The sequence below is a fragment of the Gymnoscopelus microlampas genome (assembly GCF_963454915.1).
Source record: "Gymnoscopelus microlampas genome assembly, chromosome: 10".
Lineage (NCBI taxonomy): Eukaryota > Metazoa > Chordata > Actinopteri > Myctophiformes > Myctophidae > Gymnoscopelus > Gymnoscopelus microlampas.
The window spans coordinates 42,342,939-42,363,971 of NC_139947.1; the positions used below are offsets into that span (position 1 = coordinate 42,342,939).

A 21,033-nucleotide genomic window follows, 5' to 3' on the forward strand; every position below is an offset into this window, starting at 1 on the left:
CCAACTCTAGATAAAGACGACAGGATAGGGCATGATTCCAATTATTTCCTCTATCTGTTGACCTTAAGTCACTTTATCATTGCCGAGCACTACTGCTCCTTTCTCCACATAGCCTAAAGGAACAGCTGTACTGCTGTGCTGTGTTGGCTGCTAGTAGTGCACAATTTGTATTTATTTTTATAATCGATCTGCCTGAGATAGAGGACTTGGGGTTGCTTTCCACGAATACATAATCATTTTGTATCATTATTTTGATGTCATCAAACTAGTGTGTTGCTCGACTTGCTCAGTTGTCAAGTACCTTGAGGAAAAATACATTCGAGCTTTATTTACAAATACAATAAACGCAAATTGAATTTCTTGCTCTTTTTCTCTCTTTTTCTTTTTTTCTGTCATTTTTATGCTAAATGTTTTGGATAGCAAAGCTTAGAGACACCGGGCAAAGTGAGGAGAGACATGTGAGACAAGACGGGGGGTCGGATTCAAACTCGGCTTGTCACGTTGCACTAACCAGCTGAGCCACTCCACAGTAAAATCATTGTTAATTGAATCATTTATAACTCAGTACAAATGTAACAAAGATTCGGTCACTGTACACTCCCCAGGGGTACTCGGTTGGCGCAGTTTTAAAATCAGGCAGGTCATTTTGGGCATCACATTTACATTAAATTAGTACATTTCAAGTGTTACACTCATTATGTTGTGGGCTATTCAGTCCAGAGAAGAGGGATCCTAATCTAAAGCAACTTCAGTCTTTTAAGAAAGTTCTCAGTCTGTTTCTCCTTGATGGTTAAGTCCATGGTTGTTTGCCAGCAGATAGTCCAATGATTCATTCCTAATTCTAACAGCATGGTTGACAGGTAGGTTGGCGCAGTTGTAAAGTACCTATCTAGCTATTGGGGAGAAAAAGGGGTAAACAAAATTAAAGACTCTCTGAGTTATATTAACACACATGCCTTCAGTGGAACCCACATACCCGCTATTTTTTCCACCAGTAACCACCATACCTCCATTAATCCATAACTACGTATTCATACCCACCCTGGGCTTCTGATTCACAACAATCAGAAACACTGCCACACACCACCACCAACATTCTAACATGATGAGCTGCTTTACTGTTTGACACGATTCAGTAAAGGAAGGAATTGATTTAAGGAAGAGAGACAGAGAGAGAGAGAGAGGGGGGGGGGCAGAGAGAGAGAGAAGAGAAGAGAGTGTTGATTGAGGACCATGGTAAAACAGGAGAAACATGCACACGCTGTGTGTGTGTCTCTCTCACACACACACACACACACACACACACACACACACACACACACACACACACACACACACACACACACACACACACACACACACACACACACACACACACACACACACACACACACACACACACACAGCAGATGGTAGTCAGAGCTGTAGTTGATTTGCAAATGTCTTCGCCATTCCAAACATGACAGGCAGGGAGGATGCTGCCACAGCATCTGGGATTGTCTGGTATTACATGTCACCGTTCCAACAGCAGGATAACAGGCCATATCAGAACTTGAGGTTTCTCTCTCAAATGCAATCAGCCATTTATTCCCATCTGCTGATCAGGGGAAGAGAGCTTATTAAAAATGACGGCTAAAGAAGTAGGCATATACATACAGTTCCTGTTTCACGCTTACTGCTGTTGCGGTGTATCGTATCTCATCTTACCTTAAGAGAAGGAAGATGGAAATTGACAAAAGCATTTTTGTCAATTTCAGGTTACAGTGACATCCTGCGTGCAACCCGATTTCTCAATGTACACGCTTAAATTTGGGGAGGAAAGGTATCAGCTGACACTATCCGACACTATCCATTTTAAAGGGGCAAATACTGCGGTGATCTCATGTAAAGTATGGATGCTACACGCACACACGCACATGTACATGTGCATGTGTGCTTACTGGTTTACCAAAGAACCCCCCACCCAACTTCTCCACTCATTCAGTGAGAGCTGAATGAGTCGCCATCAATCTGCTCGGCTTGGTTCTGACAGCAGGTCTACTAACATGTATATATGTAGGAGGTGTGCTGGTTGCTACCGTTCGGCTGCTTTGATGCTGTTTACCTCTAATTAAGTTACATCCCCAGAGAGAGAGAGAGAGCTGGGAGGGAAAGAAGAGGTAGAGATACTGCAACCCTGCCGGGGTGGCGATCAATCCTCTCTTTCACCCCCACCACCCCCTCCCATCCGTTTAGAGCTGCTTCTCTGAGGACTGGGGGCTGTTTGATGGAAGGCTGGCCTCTCTGCTCCAAAACGATAACAAAGACACTATTCCCTATTTAAAATAGCAGATCTACAGGCTCACAGCACATCACGCTGAGACTTATTGTGCACTTGTAGATTGGCGGGTGAATGTGCAGACCGACGGTGAATGTCACAAACGTAACATGCAGAATTTGACAGGCGCACCATTTCTCCAATCCGCAGCAAACTGTTCCGAGGTCTGCCATGACAATAGTCACACCAGGGGTCACGTGTAGCCCTCAGGGGCCACAGGCACACGTTGCTCCGATCCGTCAGCGCGGCAGCTTCCCCGTTCACTTTCATTCTATGGGAGAAACGGGTTTTGCCTTGCGGTTGGAATTCCTCCTAGCCTTTTGTCAGAGAAAGCAGTTTATCCCCTGATTTTTATGGACCTGGGTTTCCTCCTCAATAAAGTCAGCTTTAATGACAGCCCAGTAAAACCATTGTTCTCCTTTCCCCTCCTGTGAGGAAAGAAGGGCTTTAACATGCACATTATTGGCAGTGCTGCACGCTTGACGGTGCAGGGTTTACGCCGGTGCCGATGCGCATTAAGAAACAGCACACCCCTGGGTTGTAATAACCAGGACATGAGAGGGTAACTCTGACTGGGTGTTTTATTTTAGAAGCAGATGGAAAAGAGGACCGCCATCCAAAGCAACTGTAACGTCTAAGCCCCTCCCGCTCGACTGGCTCACGTTTCATGTTTCATTTCGGGGCGCTTAGGTTGGCAGAGCGTGTTGCACAGACAGAGTGCATCCCCAAAAGCATCTTAAAACCTGGATTTTCTCTCTAACATGTTCTCTCTCTCTCTCTCTCCCCTAAATTATTTTCTTCTACCTTTCTTTTCTCTCTTTTTCACCATCTCTCTCTGTCTCTTCCTTCTGCCAGGTGTGTAAAGTGCTCAACACTACCACTATGAGTTGCTTCGCTCCTTCCCTGATGGCAGAGTACCACCCAGGATTAGACACGGTCAAGCATGCCGATGAGTTTGGTTTCATCTTCAACAACGTGCAGGCACTGCTGATCTTCAACAACACCAACTTCCTGTACTACCCCAACCCGTACTTTGAGCCCCTAAACACCAACGGCGTCCTGGAACAGAAACCAGGCTCGCCTATAATTCTCAAGGTACAGGGGAACACATTTATTTTATTTTATTTTATTTATTTTCAGTTTTAGCATCTTACTTGCAAAAACAACTAAAACAAAAAACGTTTCAGGGATCCTCATTTACTTCACTTGTAGTGTGAAAAAAGCTTGCAATGAAATAATGGCTGTTAAGGGCTTAATATACTTTGGTGTTTTACACCGAAAATATCAGATCTGCTATTTTCGGTGCTCACCACCGCAATGCAACTAAGTATAAATCTAAGTGTAAGATCGTTCATGTTAAATTTAAAAAATAGAAATGAATGCCTTGTTACAGTATATACAGTACTAAATACATATTGGGGTTGTTTGTTGATTGTTGATTGGTTGATTGTTCAAAATATGCTAGTTGTCCAGAGCTCAAAAAAAGGTTGAGAACCACTGGTCTAATTCTTTAATCCAGAGGATCACTCACTGGGTAATGATAGTGACGTCATTCTATTTGATCACAGTGGGGGATCGTACTATGGACACAGCTGTGCCACAACACAGGGTTCCAATTTCAAGTCTGTTTAGGGTGACATATTGTGTTTGTAGGAGCAGATTATTCCCTGAGCGGCACTATGGAAGGGGTGTGTGTGTGTGTTTGTGTGTGTGTGTGTGGGGGGGGGGGTTTACTGTATATATCTGAGCTTACCTCCTACTCTGCCTGCCCCCCATCTTTGTGTACCCACAGGGCAGAAACCTGGTCCCCCCAGCATCCGGGGGAAGGCTCAACTACACAGTGTTGATAGGAGAGACCCCCTGCGCTGTCACTGTGTCTGAAAGCCAGCTGCTGTGTGAGCCACCCAACCTCACTGGACAATACAAAGTCATGGTTAGTCTCTGTCTGTCTGTCTGTCTGTCTGTCTGTCTGTCTGTCTGTCTGTCTGTCTGTCATTCTGCTTTTTTCTCCCTTTTCTTTCTTTTGCTGTGTAATTGTTTTGATAGTTTTGAAAGTTTAATTCATTCATTCACGTCTCAGTTTGACATTTGCAATTTTATGTTCTGTCTGTCTGTCTGTCTGTCTCTAACCCTCCTTCTCTCGCTATCCATCCATATGTGTTTGTGATTTCCTTCTCTGTAGCGTTTGACCTGTAAACTCCATTATTTTTTCACTCTCATCATTGCTCATTCATTCGAAGGTGGGGGGGTCAAAAGCGTAGCAGCGTGACTGTACTCCAGCTGTCAGGGTTCGGCAAACATCCACGGCAATTATTTCTTGTTGCCGGCTCACTTATTGAGTGCATGCCCCAGACCCACAACTTGGTCAACAACGATGTGTAGGCGGCTATAGTGTATGTGTTTGCAAACTGTGTCGTTTTCAGTGCATTCGTAAATAATGTATATATTGGAAGTCTTTGCTTGTATCATCATTGTCATTGACATACATTCCTAGCAATGGGAGAATCACACCGTGTGTGTGTGTGTGTGTGTGTGTGTGTGTGTGTGTATGTGTGTGTATTCCTGTCTTCAGGTTCAGGTCGGCGGTCTCCATGTGTCTCCTGGCGCAGTCCACATCCTGTCTGACAGTCTGCTCACCCTGCCGGCCATCGTTAGCATCGCTGCTGGCGGAGGCCTCCTCCTCATCATCGTCATTCTCGTCCTCATCGCCTACAAGCGCAAGTCACGTGAGAACGACCTCACGCTCAAGCGCCTGCAGATGCAGATGGACAACCTGGAGTCGAGAGTCGCCCTGGAGTGCAAGGAAGGTCAGTGGCATACGGCAACAGAAGACCCATTGGGCCCGATTCACTAAGCTGTTTACGCCCATATTTTGAACGTACTGTAAAGGAATGTATGCATTTAGAGCCAAGTTATTAGATCCCTCGGCGCCGTGTGGCCACAGTTTTGCCTATTTGACTTTCATCATGCCAACTCCAATGTTGCGCGATTCATTTATAATATTATTGACCACATCATATGAACGCATGTCTTACCATCTGACAAGGAAGGATTCTGAAATATAGCTATATTTTCTGAAATATAGCTGTGTCCAGAACAGATCCTATTATTTGATGGTTAAACGTTGTAAACCTTTTTATTCTCATTACACATGAGAACATTACGTTCAGCTGATCCATCGTGCAATCGTGGGACTCGCTTCCAGACAGAGTTGACAAGCCGATGTGACGCCGATCTGTATTTTTTGACGAGAGATTAAGTTGAACTTCTTCAGCACGGTGAAGTTGAAGTTGAATATTTCATTTCCTGTTGCCTTTTATGGTGTGAAATGTGGCGTGGAACAATGCAAATGAACTTCTCGGGAACGCGCTTGAGATTTTACAATCAACTGACAGCCGTCCGGATTCATCATGACACCTGTGATCCGCACATTTGAGGGATTTACACACCTCTTTATGAATTGCGCGTCCCTTTTTGCTTAGAGAAAATACACCCTCCTTTAGTCACTTCATTTACACGTTATTTACGACCAGCTTAGTGAATCAGGCACATTGACTTTTAACCAAACCCTATATGCTTACATGACTGAGGTCCCGCAGGGGTCTATACGAGGTACGCTCCTTTTTTCCTTCGACACCAAATCTCTTGTGCCAAAATAGTCAATCTACAAGCTCACAATGTGTCGCGTTGCAAGACGTTTGTGAGCTTGTAAATTGGCTATTTTCACCGAATGTTCGCCCTAGAAAAGGGACTCTAGGCATCGTGTGATTAAGTGCAGAGCCATACGGGGGACTTCACACTAAGCCCATCGATTGACTTCAAAGTACCACAGCAATGGCCGTAATGGGCCTCCATCGCTTGGCTGGAATTTCCATTTGGAGTTAATGATGATAGGAGCTGGTCCATCGTGCACCAGATGAATGAGATGGTGAATGAGGTTCACTGGTGCATGGCGTAATCATGTGAGAGAAAGAAATGGATATTTCTACATACTGCTTCACCGAATTACAGATTGTGTGTGTGTTTTGAATAATGCAGTTGAGATAGTCCTAAATCTGGGTCAGTGAGTCATTTTGGTGCACAGCCTAACGCACAGATTCTGTCACTTTGCCCTGCACATGACCCGTATTGTCATTCACTGAATGTACCAAGTGTGTACACACATGCAATGTATTGTGTTCCTCACGACATTAGAAGCATACAACATGGAAAATACACAGGCATACCAGTAAGAGATCATGTTTATTCCGTTTATAGTACAATGCCCGTTCGGGCCAAGGTTGCTGTTCGGAGCGCATGTCTGTTGAGTAAGAGTAGAGTGTGTGGGTGTGTGTGGGTGTACAGTTGTGGACTTGTGTACCAGATAAGGCAAGATATCATTAACAGCCTCATGGGTCATTACTGTAACAAACAAGTAATACAGTACAGCTGTATTTTATGCATGAGTGTGTGCACACACACAGTACACAATCAGCTCTCATATGACCCTGGGTGAAGAGGTGGCATGGCAGGTTTCCCCACCTGACATGACCTTTGATCCCTCTACGCAGGACGACAGCAGGCAGCCTTGACTTGACCTCTGGCCCCACTCTCTCTAAGCATCAGGTTAGAGACAGCCCACTGTTCAGTTAAAGCCTGTCCACACCAAGCACTATTACTATAACTATAACTACAGTATAACTATATAAGTATATCTGTATCGTTCATCACTGTCATCGTTATCGTTGCGGTGTGGTCTCTGCCATCCACTTGAGTTATAGAACAATACACATGTATGCTCTGAAATGCACACTGCTGATTGGCCTTTGGCGCTATGGCAGAGGGTCTCATCGTAGCCAGCGGGCCAGCGTAAGAGCAGCATCAGCAGGGCTTGTGTTGGGCTCCCGAGGGGTTCATCCATCAGAGAGGACCTTGTTAAAATGGCCAGTTACTGACCCCCCCCTTACAGCGTGAGCTATGCACCTTACACACACCAAGTCCCCAGACACACAGACCTACTGACAAGACAGACAGCCAGACACGATAGATGAGTCAGACAGACAGACAGACAGGGAAATAAGATGAATGTTTTGCCCATTAGTGGTTGCCAGCATTATACTGCCCCGAGGGGTAGATTTAGAGGGGCTCCTGGGTCTCTAATACGTGTGTGTGTGTGTGTGTGTGTGTGTGTGTGTGTGTGTGTGTGTGTGTGTGTGTGTGTGTGTGTGTGTGTGTGTGTGTGTGTGTGTGTGTGTGTGTGTGTGTGTGTGTGTGTGTGTGTGTGTGTGTGTGTGTGTGTGTGTGTGTGTGTGTGTGTGTGTGTGTGTGTGTGTGTGTGTGTGGATTGGGGGTGGGGCAGTAGGGGGTACAGGGGGACTGCTGGTGCTGCTGTGATAGCGAGCAGACAGGGAGTCTCCCCCAGGGCACAATAGCACATTTACAGAGCTGTGGGCCGGAGCAGCACTCCATCAGGATGGAGCCAATTAACTACAGCTCACCTGCAGTCTCACACCCAGATCTCTCTCTCTCTCTCTCTCTCTCACACACACACACACACACACACACACACACACACACACTCTTCAGGGCCCCAGCTACAGCCAATTTACTGTCCAGAAGATAAAAATGAGTGAGAAGAGAGGTGTGTGTGTGTGTGTGTGTGTGTGTGTGTGATTTTTTTTTTCTTTAGAGCTGTGAAATATTGAGTTTTTTTGACATGAAGACTATCTCAGGCTTTAACTGTCAGCTTTATCACAACGGTAGTAAACACTGTGAAGATAAAGTTGGGTTCTCCCATTCTGCTCCCCAGGGATTAAAGATGGCTTTTTTATGCTGTCTCAACTCCTCCCTCTCCCTCAAGCTTTCTTTCTTTCTTTCTTTCTTTCTTTCTTTCTTTCTTTCTTTCTTTCCTCATGCATTAACCTGTGTGTTGTTTCTCCCCAGCCTTTGCAGAGCTGCAGACAGACATCAATGAGCTGACCAGTGATCTGGACCGAGCAGGCATCCCTCACCTGGACTACCGGACCTACGCCATGAGGGTCCTCTTCCCCGGCATCGAGGACCATCCTGTGCTCAGAGAGCTGGAGGTACAGCATACTGTGTATATATACACTGTACTGTACTGTACTCGGTGGTGGAAAGTAACACAATTATTTTACTCAAGTACTGTACTTAACTACAGTTTTGAGGTACTTTTACTTTATTTGAGTGTTGCATTTTTGCGGTATTTTATACTGCACCCAGCAAATATTGTACTTTTTAATCCACTACACTTATTTGCCAGATTTAGTTACTAGTTGTACAAGCAGTACATAAAGGAATTAAAATCAGCACCACCTTTACCAGCTGCAACATTTAAGGTGATTAATACATGAATTCAGTTCAATTTATTTTAGTGCCAATTTGCCAATTCGAAACAAGCGGTCTCAAGATGCTTTACATCTTGAGACCACATAATTACAATCCGATAATATGATTATGAAATGGGCCTTTCTGCATGATGATTTCCTTTACGTTTGGTACAGGGTATGTTTTAATGCCAATACTTTTGGACTTTTACTCAAGTAAAAGTTTGAATGCAGGGTATTTCTACATTGTGGTATTGCTACATTTACTTAAATAAAAGTCTTGAGTACTTCTTCCACCACTGACAGCGCTGTACCAGAGAGACAGAGATGAGTACAGACACAGAAATGGAGAGGAAATAATGGGGGTAGACATGCTGCAGAAAGGGGAAGTGTGTATGTGTGTGTGTGTGTGAGTAGGGGAGAGAGAGAGATGCGTCTGTCCATGCCACTCTCCTCGCATCGCTGCGGTATAACCTCCATAACTGGCACAGCGCCCGAGGGTAGAAGGCTACCGATGTGCCGCTCAGCCTCTCTACCTCTCTGGGCACGCACGCACACACACACACACACACACACACACACACACACACACACACACACACACACACACACACACACACACACACACACACACACACACACACACACACACACACACACACACACACACACACACACACACACACACACACAAGCGCACAACGTAGCAACACACACCTCATGCACAGTCCCCCATGGAAAACAGGGTGCAGAAGAACAGGCTCCCAAAGCGTGGCTATTTCATCCACCAGTGGAAGGAGTATGAGGGGAAATGAGCTGAATAATACCCCACACTCTGGCAGGCCTGTGGGTTCCTCCACTGGGGAAAGTAATACTGGCTGGTTAACCCCCCTCCGCACCCAACCCCCTCGTTCCATTTTTTTTATGGGAGAGGCCGTTGCACAGTGAAATCCTGATGGTTAATTTCACTCTGAGATTGTGTACTTTTTTACACTCTCAGAGTGATTTTTTTTTACTGTGCCCTGCTGGGAAATGGGTTGTTTTTATAAGACACGGAGTGGGCACTTCAGGGATAGAGAGATGCAGTGTGATAGGGGTCAACCTTTTATACTGTGAGTCAGGATGCGACAGCTTTACTGAGCATGGTTAGTTTGTACTGACGGTCGAGGTCAGGGTCAACTGCTCTCTCTCTCTCTCTCACTGTCTACATGTCCACGTTCATCTAAGCTCTGTGTGAGCACTATATTTTTTGGTATGTTTTGTCAAATTGTTTTAAAATGAAAATATCCATCATTTCACAGAACGTAATGCCTACTGACAGAGAAAGCAGACAGAATCAAAGCAGTTTGTGTTTTAGGCAAGTTAAACGGACCTGAGCCAGTCATTGATCAATACTGTAGTGTATATCCTCTCAATTCTTCTTAGTACTTGGAGTGTTGTCTGCTTTTGCACTGCATGGAAGAGAAAATATCCTTGCTTTGTGTCAGGCAAGGTCAAGAAACCAATTCAACAGCAGAATACATTATTCATCTCCTGATAATTATCATTACCCATTAATGTATTATCTGTTGCATGATATTGACAAACAACAACATTTTTGCACAATTTTCACTGTTTTTTAGCACTTACAAAAATATAGTCTAACTTTACAACCAAAGAACTGTTATGATCGGTGGCTGATTTAACATCTGACACACTAATTAAGACCAGATGGCCGAAAACATTTTGTGGCATGAATACATAAATTAAGCAAACTGAGTTTATAGACAACTAGGATAACGCACCGGACGGTCAGAGCACAGTGGTACACAGACTGATTTGACATTGCACCAGTGTCTTCTAAATTAATTTTGAATAGTCTGATAAACTATTATACACTGTAAAAGTGAGTTTAAGGGGCCCGATAGCCGAGTAAGGTGTGTACCACATAGGCTCTGATGCCTGACAGCGAGTGCCAGGTTCGATTCCCTTGCTGCATGTAACTCCCCGACTATCTCTCCCTGATTCCTTTATCTACTCTGTGGACTATCAATAAAGACAAGAAAAGCCTGAGAAACAAAAACGACTAAGTAAACCTAGTTAAGACCAAAGATTCGCAACAAGACGAAACCGTTTTAAGCCTGATTTATACTTCATCATATAAATGAGTAAGTAGGTCGGCAAGGCTTATTGTCTATATCAGCCAAGAACGCAGGAGTCTATCCCCGTTTCATTGCGCTAGACCCCTTGGAGATGGATTGCTGAGGTGGAGCCCAACACCTAACATTAGCTTCCAGTGCTTACAGTATTGCACAACGTAGTTACCCTGGCCGCGCTACGCTGAGTTGGCGGTGCCCGGGATTGAACCTTGTGGTCCAAAAGCGAGTGCGTTACCAACTGAGCTACCCAGACACTGGTGTCGAACACCTGAAATAGCCGATCTACAAGGTCACAATCTACTACTTTTGACACATGACACCGTCGTATGATGGAGCATAAGTTAAGCATCAGAACATACCAGACGAATTGCAGCAGTCTGAATTAACCCTAAGACTGTACGATTATATAGTGTGTAATTATGTGTAATATTGTGCTGCCCTTACATCATTTTCTCCTGTTTTGTCCCTGAATCCGCGGTATGTCCAGGTGTCTGGCAACGGCCAGCTGAACGTGGAGAAGGCCCTGAAGCAGTTCGGCCAGCTCATCAACAACAAGGTGTTCCTGCTCACCTTCATCCGCACACTGGAGATGCAGCGCTCCTTCTCCATGAGGGACCGCGGCAACGTGGCCTCGCTCATCATGACGGCGCTGCAGGGCCGGCTGGAGTACGCCACAGACGTCCTCAAGCACCTGCTGTCTGACCTCATCGACCGCAACCTGGAGAGCAAGAACCACCCCAAGCTGCTGCTGCGCAGGTGAGAACGGCGTGGCTTCGAGGCGAACGCTGCTGGGAAGCATGGCTTTGAAGTGGCAGGGCTCAGTTCAATTTAGTTTATGTACAGTCACCGAGGAGGAAACTTGTCTCCCGGATTCAAGGAACCAACTACTACCACATCCAAATGCTATCAGTGTGTCCAGTTTACTTGGAGTGAAATGACCCAAACAATCAGTTTAGTACGGATTCTTCATAGGCTGTGTCATCCCCTATGTCTATACCCTCCTCGCATTGTCTAATGAAGACAATTGCATAGAAATTGTATTAAAAAACAAACACATGTAAAGCTAATGTTAATTTCAGACAGAGCTCATGATTAAATCAAATTTAGCTTGGAAAAACTGTTCCCTAGGAGGTGGTTTTCTGTTACATTAAAACCGTTAATTGATCCCTTTGAACTTCTAAGGGATTGTGAGCTGAGTTGATTGATTGGGCCATAAAAGTGTCAAACTCGTTATGAGCTCATTAGTGCTCTCTCTAATCAATTAATGCAAAGACAGCCACACGTAATGTTTTTGTAACCCTTAATGAAAACCCAACCCTGAAAAAAAACTAAAAAACAACACTTTTCAAAATAAAGCTACCTCTAAAATGTAGGGGCTCCGTAATATACAGTATGTATATACAGTATATATAGAGAGAACGAGAGATACCGAAAATAGGTCCTCCTTCATTAAGAATTGATGTACCATTTACGCCTGTTTAACATTCTTTTAAATATGTATTTGTCCAAAACTGAAAAGCATTAATCGAAAAAAAGGTTAATGATTTACTAAGTGAAAGAAATAGAACTGAGAAAGAATATATTGCCTATACCCAGTTACAAAGGTACAAACATACAGTATGCTACTGTATTGTAAGTTACACCAACAGACATCCCCAACCACACGCTCACACAAACATATAGTGTGAACTCAAGAGATTTGAAAGAAATTTGTGTTGATGTATACCACATAAATACTGTATAAGAACATCTTCATGCATGCACATTTTGACCCTCACATCTCCACCCATCTCGAAGTTGCCATGAGAAAGTATTAATAGCAGTCCCTTTCCTGTGTGGTCTTTCTCCGTGGAGGTGGTAGGAGGATGTTGATTGATACAGACAGATGGATAGGGCTTGGGTTGGCACTCTACATGCATCTTTCCACTGGTGGGTGGATGCATACAGTTATTTTTCTTTTTTCTTTTTTTTGGTGCCCATCTATACAATTGGCGCAGTACAGCCGGTAATGAGTGCTGCTGCTCCTGTATGTTGAGCTAAGTTGCATCCAGTCGTCAGTCGTCCCCGGACGAGAAACATGCTTTAAATTCCCTGCAGAGAATAGGGAAAGTGTTTTTTTTCCTTCTTTGTCCTGTGTCCCCTCTGCTATAGCTCTCTCTCGCTATCTCCCTCTCTCTCCAACTCTCTGTATACCCCGCCACTGTCACTCTTGCTTATCCTCCTTATGAAACATTCAGCATATGGTTCAACTTAACTATTCTCTTCTCTCTCTGTCTCTCGTTGCCCCCGATGTTCATTCTTTTCCGAGGGACTTCAGGAGACGTGCTAAATGTTTAAGTACCAGACAAAGTTCCTATCCAAGTGTCCTTCGCTCCATTAGTGGCCCTGTAAGCGCAGGAACAGGTTAAGCCATGTCAAACCATTGACAAATCAAAATATGCAGAGCAAAATGCTCCTGTGAACCGGCTTCCTGAGGACACCGAAACTCACTTGCCTTTGGTGTTTGTGTGTTTGCGTGTACACACTTGCATTTGTTGTGCGTGTGTGTGTACATTATTTGTCTGCACGTACACTTGCCTTTGGTGTTTACTGTATGTGTGTATTTGCACTGCTATCATTGTGAGAACCTTAATGTCCTCACAAGGACATCAAGATGAGGAGTTTTACGTGAGGACGTTTTGCTGCTCATCACTTTGCAAGAGGCTGTTAGCGCTTAGTGTTTTGGCTAGAATTTGAGTTAGATTAAGATTCGTTAAAATTTTAGGCATGTAGTTGTGATGGTTAAGGGTGGCTTTAGAATAATGATTGCAGACAGTCAATGGAAATCACTTGAAGTCCTCACAAGTACAGGTGTGTGTGTGTGTGTGTGTGTGTGTGTGTGTGCGTGTGTGCGTGTGTGCGTGCGTGCGTGCGTGCGTGCGTGCGTGCGTGCGTGCGTGCGTGCGTGCGTGCGTGCGTGCGTGATTGGTGTGTTTGCCTGTTAATATGCTGTACGTATGTATGAGGAAAAGAAAGAGAGCAGGATACAGAGGCAGCCGCTGTCCTTTCAGGCAGAGGCTTTATTCTCATGCTAATTTTCCTCGCTTTCTCTCTTTTATAAAGACCGTCATTAATAGCCGAAGTAAATAAATACAAGACACAATAGGTGGGGCGAGCAGAGAAGAGAGAGAGAGGGAGGTGCGGGAGAAAGGGCTCGTGCGGCGACAAATGGACCTGGATTAAGCTGTCATTTCACGTACCAGCGGGAACCCCACGTCAGCCCAAGTTTTCAATATCCTTCACCATTGGGAACACAGTGGTGTGTAATCCTCAGGTCCTGCAGTTAGCACCGCGGCCTGCGGGGCCTAAGTATCCCATAGTTTTTAGATTACGCTCCACGTTTGGTGCCGAAGAATGCAAGGGATTATCGATTTGACATGGTCCTTTGCCTGCTGTTGTCCTCACGATGCCTGTTTAGAGGAAAGCTGACAGCACCAACCAGCTGACTCATACACCAAGCCTCTCTCTCTATCTATCTCTCTCTCTCTCTCTCTCTCTTTCTCTTGTAAATGTGTTTGTGCGGGGCACAGGGGTGAGGGTGTTGGACTGCGCTTTGTTGCCATTTTCCCTGTTGTTGTCTTTCAGTTCACCTCTGCTCACTCCATTATCACTAATAATAGGATTGTGAAATGCTTGCATTTTGTTTGTCTACAAGCCACACACACACACACACACACACACACACACACACACACACACGACACAAGACACTCTGGTACGGTCTTAATTAGCAGTGTGTCTTGTGTCATGGTGCGTGTGTGTGTGTGTGTGTGTGTGTGTGTGTGTGTGTGTGTGTGTGTGTCTTATGCAGTCGACAACATTCTGATGACCTGTCAGTAAACCAAACCATGTTGGCTATAGTAGAATCCAGTGTATAGTGTCTCACAGCCGCTCTGAGAAGCTGCGATGTCCATGCATTATTTGTGAGCTTCCAGTCCCTGGACCAGGTTTACAAGGCCTGAGCAGAGAGCGAGCATGCAGTACAGGAAGGGTTCTCTGGGTCATTCGGCCCACTTCCTGCTCTCATTCATATTACAGCGGGTTGAGAGTGCATCCCAAGATATACTGTCGACATTCTGTCTTAATGAACTTCTGCCGCCACTCTCTCCGCGTAAAGAAAGAATGCCTCCCTCTGGAGTAGAACATGCCAACGAGCCGGCAAAAAATACCTTTAAGGAAAAACACGTTACCGCGCAAACAGCTTACATGTATACAAAAATAGTTCCATCTGTCCCAGTGTTTTAGTGTTGTATCGTGTCCTCTGTGTCCTGAAATATGAATGCAGAGCTAATGTGTGCCTTGGCCCTGTTCTTATACAGTATACATATTATTTGGAGTGAGTGATAGAAATAAGCAGGCTATGTGGGTTCCATTGTGTGTATGTGTGCTTCTATTTATATCAGTGTGTGTGTGTGTGTGTGTGTGTGTGTGTGTGTGTGTGTGTGTGTGTGTGTGTGTGTGTGTGTGTGTGTGTGTGTGTGTGTGTGTGTGTGTGTGTGTGTGTGTGTTCTCTGTATACTGTGTTTTTGTGGAGTGTCACCCAGTGTACATGAAGTGCGAGGGTGGGGTACCCCACCCTACCCTCACATGGTGGTGACGTGGGAACACAATGGCGAAGGGGCCCTTAATCACTGAGCCCACCTCCAGTGAGCTCCACTGCAAAAATGGAGTGGCATGCCACACACACCAGAGTGCACAATAGCGGGGGGAGGGGAGAGGGGGGGGGATATAAGTGGGAAAGGGGTGACGAAAAGGACACAACGGAGGGAAAATACGAAAGAAAAAGGAAGGATAGAAATCGATGCACAAGAGATGATCACAATAACCACCGCAATATGAGTGCTACCACTGATAATATTAATCACCATCATTATCGTAATCATAATCATGATAATAATAATGGTGCTAGTAGATCAAAGGAGGGCGGACTTATTAGGGAGGAAGGAGGGACAGTGTTCATTTATCCAAATTATAATGTAACCAAATGGACCCATATATACGTTTGATTCCATTTGTACACTCTCAGAGACAAATTAATACTCAGGATTTTACTGTGCAGGGCTATTTTCTGGGTCTTTGTCCTCTGCTGAAATTGTAATGTACCAGTCCAGTAGCATGTAAATAGAAGCCTCTCTAGCGCATTTTTCACATTATCCTTACCAGCTCTCACTGTGTGTGTGTGTGTGTGTGTGTGTGTGTGTGTGTGTGTGTGTGTGTGTGTGTGTGTGTGTGTGTGTGTTGTGTGTTGTGTGTGTGTGTGTGTTTGAGAGAGAAGAGGAAAACATTCAGTGATATGGACACTCGCTGTTGTGCTTGTAAATGTGTTTTTAGGTTCCAGGGGGGAGCGCATTAGCAATGCTGCTGCGTGCACACAGTATGTGTGCTCTTTGAATAATGTCTGCCTTAGATAGTTCATTAACCATTTAAGTCGTTTTCAAAAATGGAGAAAATAGCGTTGTTAGATTGTAGATCTGCTACTTTTGCTTTTGAAATCTTTTGAAAGTTGATATAAGTTGTTGACATGGGTTGCTTTAAATGAGTTGTGTGAGTTACTAGTAGTGGAACTAGTAGCTCAAAGGAATAGTTAATCCAAAACATGTTTTATTTTCTATCAATTACACATCCCATGAAGCCTTAAATTCATGATTTTTGTTTTTGTTTTTGTTGCATTCCTAAGTCAATAATTTGATGACTGGACACTCAAATGCAGGTAAATTGAGTCTCCTATCACAGGCTCCACCGGTCATCAAATTATTGGCTTAGGAATGCGTCAAAAACAAAGAAATCGTCATGAATTCAAGGTTTCGTGGGGTGTGTAATTGATAGAAAATAAGCCACTTTTTGGGTGAATTAGTCCTTTTATAACTACAATTTCCAGTACGATGTCGTTGGTAAGCAATTTTCTTTATATGGTAGCTTTTAAGTAGTTAAAATGTTTTCTCCGTCAGATACCAGGGCAGCTTAGACCAAAGCTACTCATTATATTTACCAAGTCCCAGCAGCAGAAAGAGGATATTCTTGTTCTTTTCATGTTACATTATTGTTGCCTGGTGGTAATGCAGTTGACTGCGCAGACTGATTATAGTATGCTCATTAAGGTACATTCAAGTGCCAAGCTCTGATATCTGAGACTTTAGTGTCTGCTGCCAAACAGCAGCATTTGTAAATTGAGAAGCTAACAAATTAACATGATCCTTTCCATAACATCCATGATTGTTTATACATGTATTCTGTCTTCTGGGTTAGATTTTCTGACAATATAGCTTGTCAATGCATATATTTGGACCCTTTATACTATAGATACAGTTATGATCGTTGCTTTAACTACATTAATAGTGCTGTTATAAAACCTCCTCTCTCCGTGGTTCCTGCTGCTGTTACAGTGGCAACTATACATGAGGCTCATTCGCTGTCTTAGTTCTCAGCAGGCTTACTGTAGTCCATAAATGTGCATTCATTGAAACCAATATTTATTTGTTACCGGTATTTAGCATTTGTTAGCATTTCCTTAGTGAGAACGTTGCATCCAGAAATGGCATGTCATTGAATGAAAGCATATAATATGAACAGCCCCTGGGCAGGGTAAGAAATCAATTATTCTAGGAAATAGTCGTTATAATAGTAAGAGCACAGCACAGACAGCAGACATGGACTCCTGTCATCGCCCAGAACTATAATGACGGACTGGATGTGTTTGGATGCCAGAAGGCTGTGTGTGTGTGTGTGTGTGTGTGTGTGTGTGTGTGTGTGTGTGTGTGTGTGTGTGTGTGTGTGTGTGTGTGTGTGTGTGTGTGTGTGTGTGTGTGTGTGTGTGTGTGTGTGTGTGTGTGATTATAGTTGTTCAGCACATGTCTATTACACCAGTGCAAGGACAAGCAGATACTAGTATGTGTTCTTCTTTATGTAGCTTAGATGCTATGATATATTCAGCCAGCCAGGTTTCATGCATCACAAGGGTGAATGCGTTCACTCTGAGAAGCACTAGAGCACTAGAGTCTCTGTTGGTATTTAATTGTTTCTCTTCCCTTTGTCGTCATAGCTCACAGATGCTGGCATTCCTCTGAAAGCTTTTTTTTCTTTATTTTTTTTTAAGAAAAATATCTGTGTTTTGATGTTCTCCATTCCCATCTGCACTTCAGTGGAATGTATATGCGCAAAATAGAATCCAAACCCTCGGAGTCTTTAACCACTTTCAACCTGGTGTTCCTATTTTGGGCGAAATTTAGCAAAAATGTTCTCAAAATATTTCCCGAACTTTCAAAAGATTTCAAAAGCAAAAGTAGCAGATCTACAATCTAACAACGCTATTTCCTCTATTTTTTTTAAACGACTTAAATGGTTAATGAACTATCTAATCGCTCTAACTTTCTCTCCTTGTTCCAAATCCTCCCTTTCTCATTATGTCCTTTACATAGCATTCATCTCTGTCTGTCTGTCTGTCTGTCTGTCTGTCTGTCTGTCCGGCTCATTACATTCAGCCATAAAAAGGCTCCTCTTTGCTGCATTAAACTATTCTACACGTCCGTCTCCAGTGTTTCTCTCCCTCCCTTTGCTGGCTGCCGCTTTCCCTTTTATGTCTAATGTTCTTTTAATGGAATCGCACAACATCGGCTCCATCACCTTGAGGCTCCTCAGAGCCCTCAGTATTATTCTTTCCTCCTCAGCGTTTATTTTTTTCTCTTCACTAATGACATTCCCGCCCATGCATTCCCGCCCATGCAGAGCAACAGAGAGCAGGGCATTAACTAGGGGGAGAGGGGGGGGGGGGGGGTGTTAGGTCCTATGGAAAGACATTCTGCTGCTAATCTACGTCCCCACCACCGCGTCGTCGTCTACCTATTTACCATTAGCATGACAGGCAGACGAAGGTGGGAAGCAAGCCCCCCCACCCCCTTCCTCTGAGAGCTCTTTGCGATAATGAAATCCTGATGGTCATTAACATGGCTCAATTAATAGAGAGAGGGAAGGGTGGACCGCGGAGGTGCGCGCGTGTGTGTGTGTGTGTGTGTGTGTGTGTGTGTGTGTGTGTGAGAAGACATATAGAGAGAGAACTCTCCCAACGACGTTCATCAGGAGAGATATTAAGGGGGACTCAACGAACACAGACCCGAGCATTAAAACACCTTTATTTGACTTCCTTCTCCAGGAGTTGCTGAGCTTATTAAAATGCTTAATAGCTTCCATTAACACGCTCAAGTGTCTCACAAGCTGGGGGGGGGGGGGGGGGGGGGGGGGGGGGGGGGCAGGTAGCTGACTGGATAACGCCTCGACCACATAAGTGGCATCATGCCCAGTTAGATACCAGCTTTGGATCTGCGTTGTCATATCTAAATAAAACTTCATTTAACAGGGCAATTACAGAGGGATTTGGGGTATTTTCCAATTTATTTTTAAACAAAAATATATTTGTGAGAAATATGCAGCTTGAAAACATAGCCTGGGGTAGTAGACATAGTGTCTGCTCATTATTTTCTAGGATGAAGACTTGATGTAGCAGGTTCTGTGTGTGTCTCTGTGTATGTGTGTGTGTGTGTGTGTTTGTTTGTGTGTACAGAAGAGTCAAGAAGAGGGAACGTGTACCACAGGCACAGTCTCACACACATGCACGCCCGCGCATACCCTTCAGCTGTAGCCTACTGTCAGAAATGCCGTGTCTGTCTCTCTTTCTCTCTCTATGTCTAGTTCTCTCTCCTTCTGTCTCTCTCTCATTCTCTCGCTCTCTCTCCCTATCTCTCACGTTCTCTCTCTCTTTCATCCCTCAGTTGAGAAAGGGTGAACTAATCTTCACCTCAGACCGCCCCGCCGCAAGCCCCCACCACGCCCCCCACACCCCTGCTGGCACATCACACTTCCAACAGGGCCCTCTCTCCACCCTGACAATGAGCTGCCAATAAGACTGACCGGCGGTCTCATTCATGGAGAAACAGCCTCCGTGCCAGGGTGACAGCCTCTCTGTTCAGACCAAAACAAACCGCGGCATAACCTCTGCGGCACTGCTGAAAGCAAGTTCTGTGTGTGTGTGTGTGTGTGTGTGTGTGTGTGTGTGTGTGTATGTGTGTGTGTGTGTGTGTGTGTGCGTGTACGTGTGTGTGCGGAGAGAAAAGAGGACATAGAAAAGCTTTATTTACCACTTATTACCCCAAAGTGAGGAGATGGAAAGTATAAGGGGGTTAAAATGTCTACTGGTCTATTGCAACCTCCAGTGGCCCTGAGGACGCGTCTGGGATGCTGTGCTTCCTCTCCCTGAATGTTGCTCACAGCCTTCGAACACAAAGTTAGCACACTTATCTCCATAATAGTTGTAATGTCCTTTCGGTTCATTCAAAGCATGAATAGGTATAACCATCCCTGCACAGCTCAGAGGAGACCGAAGCCTTCGGGCTTCTCTTTGATACCTGGCCGTTACGACCCCCCCACTTACGGTTCGGTGTGGTTGACTGTAAAGGCATCATGATCATATATATGATATTATCATCATTATCATCCTAGTAATCACAGTCATTTCCAGCTACATTGGGAGGGTCCTGGCACAAAGGTCTTAACCTTTGTGTCCTCTACAGGGTTTCAACATATGCTACAGGGTTTCTGATGGGGATTTTTGTGGCCAGGGGACATGTCACGTTCAAGCCTTCGTGCTGCTGTTATGTGAGCAGCATTGTCCTTGCATCATGGGTGAACTTGTGTGCTAGATTTTTGTAGAATCCAGATGGAAGCTAGTGGTGGTAATGACAGTGCTAATGTCTCTTGGCTCACTCTAGCTCGTAGGAAAACACAAAGCCATGCCGACACAGCTGGATGCTGCTGTTTATTTCATGGAGTGCGTCGGTTGAGAGTCACTTGGTTTGCAAAGGGGCGGCCAGTGTCTTTCCGGTTGTCTCAGCATGCAAGCTAGCATGGTATCCGAGCAGTTTTTTTTTTACAGGAGGGATGCTTGGTATTCACCGGAGTGTGTGGATCCACGTGCGCTCCTCCTCAGTAGTAACCCTTTCATCTATCTTATTAACCATTCCCAGCAGTCTGTTTGGGCTTCACTTCATCTCGGCTTCTCTCTTTCTTCTCCTTGCCTTTTATTGTCTCTAATAACTCTAACTTCTATCAGTCCATGCTAGAGCCTTCCTCGTGTTTCAGGTGGGGGGTTTCGGGTTGTCTGGCATTGAGTGATGGATGAAGTCAAGACATGGAGGGGAAGACATTTTTTTTTTGGAAGAAAAAC

The 21,033-nt window shown here is 44.6% G+C and overlaps 1 protein-coding gene across 3 annotated transcripts in view; it reads left to right on the top strand.

Moving 5' to 3' along the window:
• Positions 1 to 21,033, top strand: part of plxna2 (plexin A2) — a 211,741-nt gene that overhangs the window by 166,235 nt on the left and 24,473 nt on the right. For all 3 annotated transcript variants that reach the window (XR_014601560.1, XR_014601561.1, XM_084068097.1), the window contains exons 18-22: positions 3,173 to 3,412; positions 4,110 to 4,250; positions 4,890 to 5,124; positions 8,240 to 8,382; positions 11,269 to 11,537. Coding sequence is in view for 1 of the 3 variants with exons in the window: in XM_084068097.1 (XP_083924223.1) it covers positions 3,173 to 3,412; positions 4,110 to 4,250; positions 4,890 to 5,124; positions 8,240 to 8,382; positions 11,269 to 11,537 (1,028 nt within the window). In the remaining 2 variants the exon portion in view is untranslated. The remainder of the gene's footprint in view (positions 1 to 3,172; positions 3,413 to 4,109; positions 4,251 to 4,889; positions 5,125 to 8,239; positions 8,383 to 11,268; positions 11,538 to 21,033) is intronic.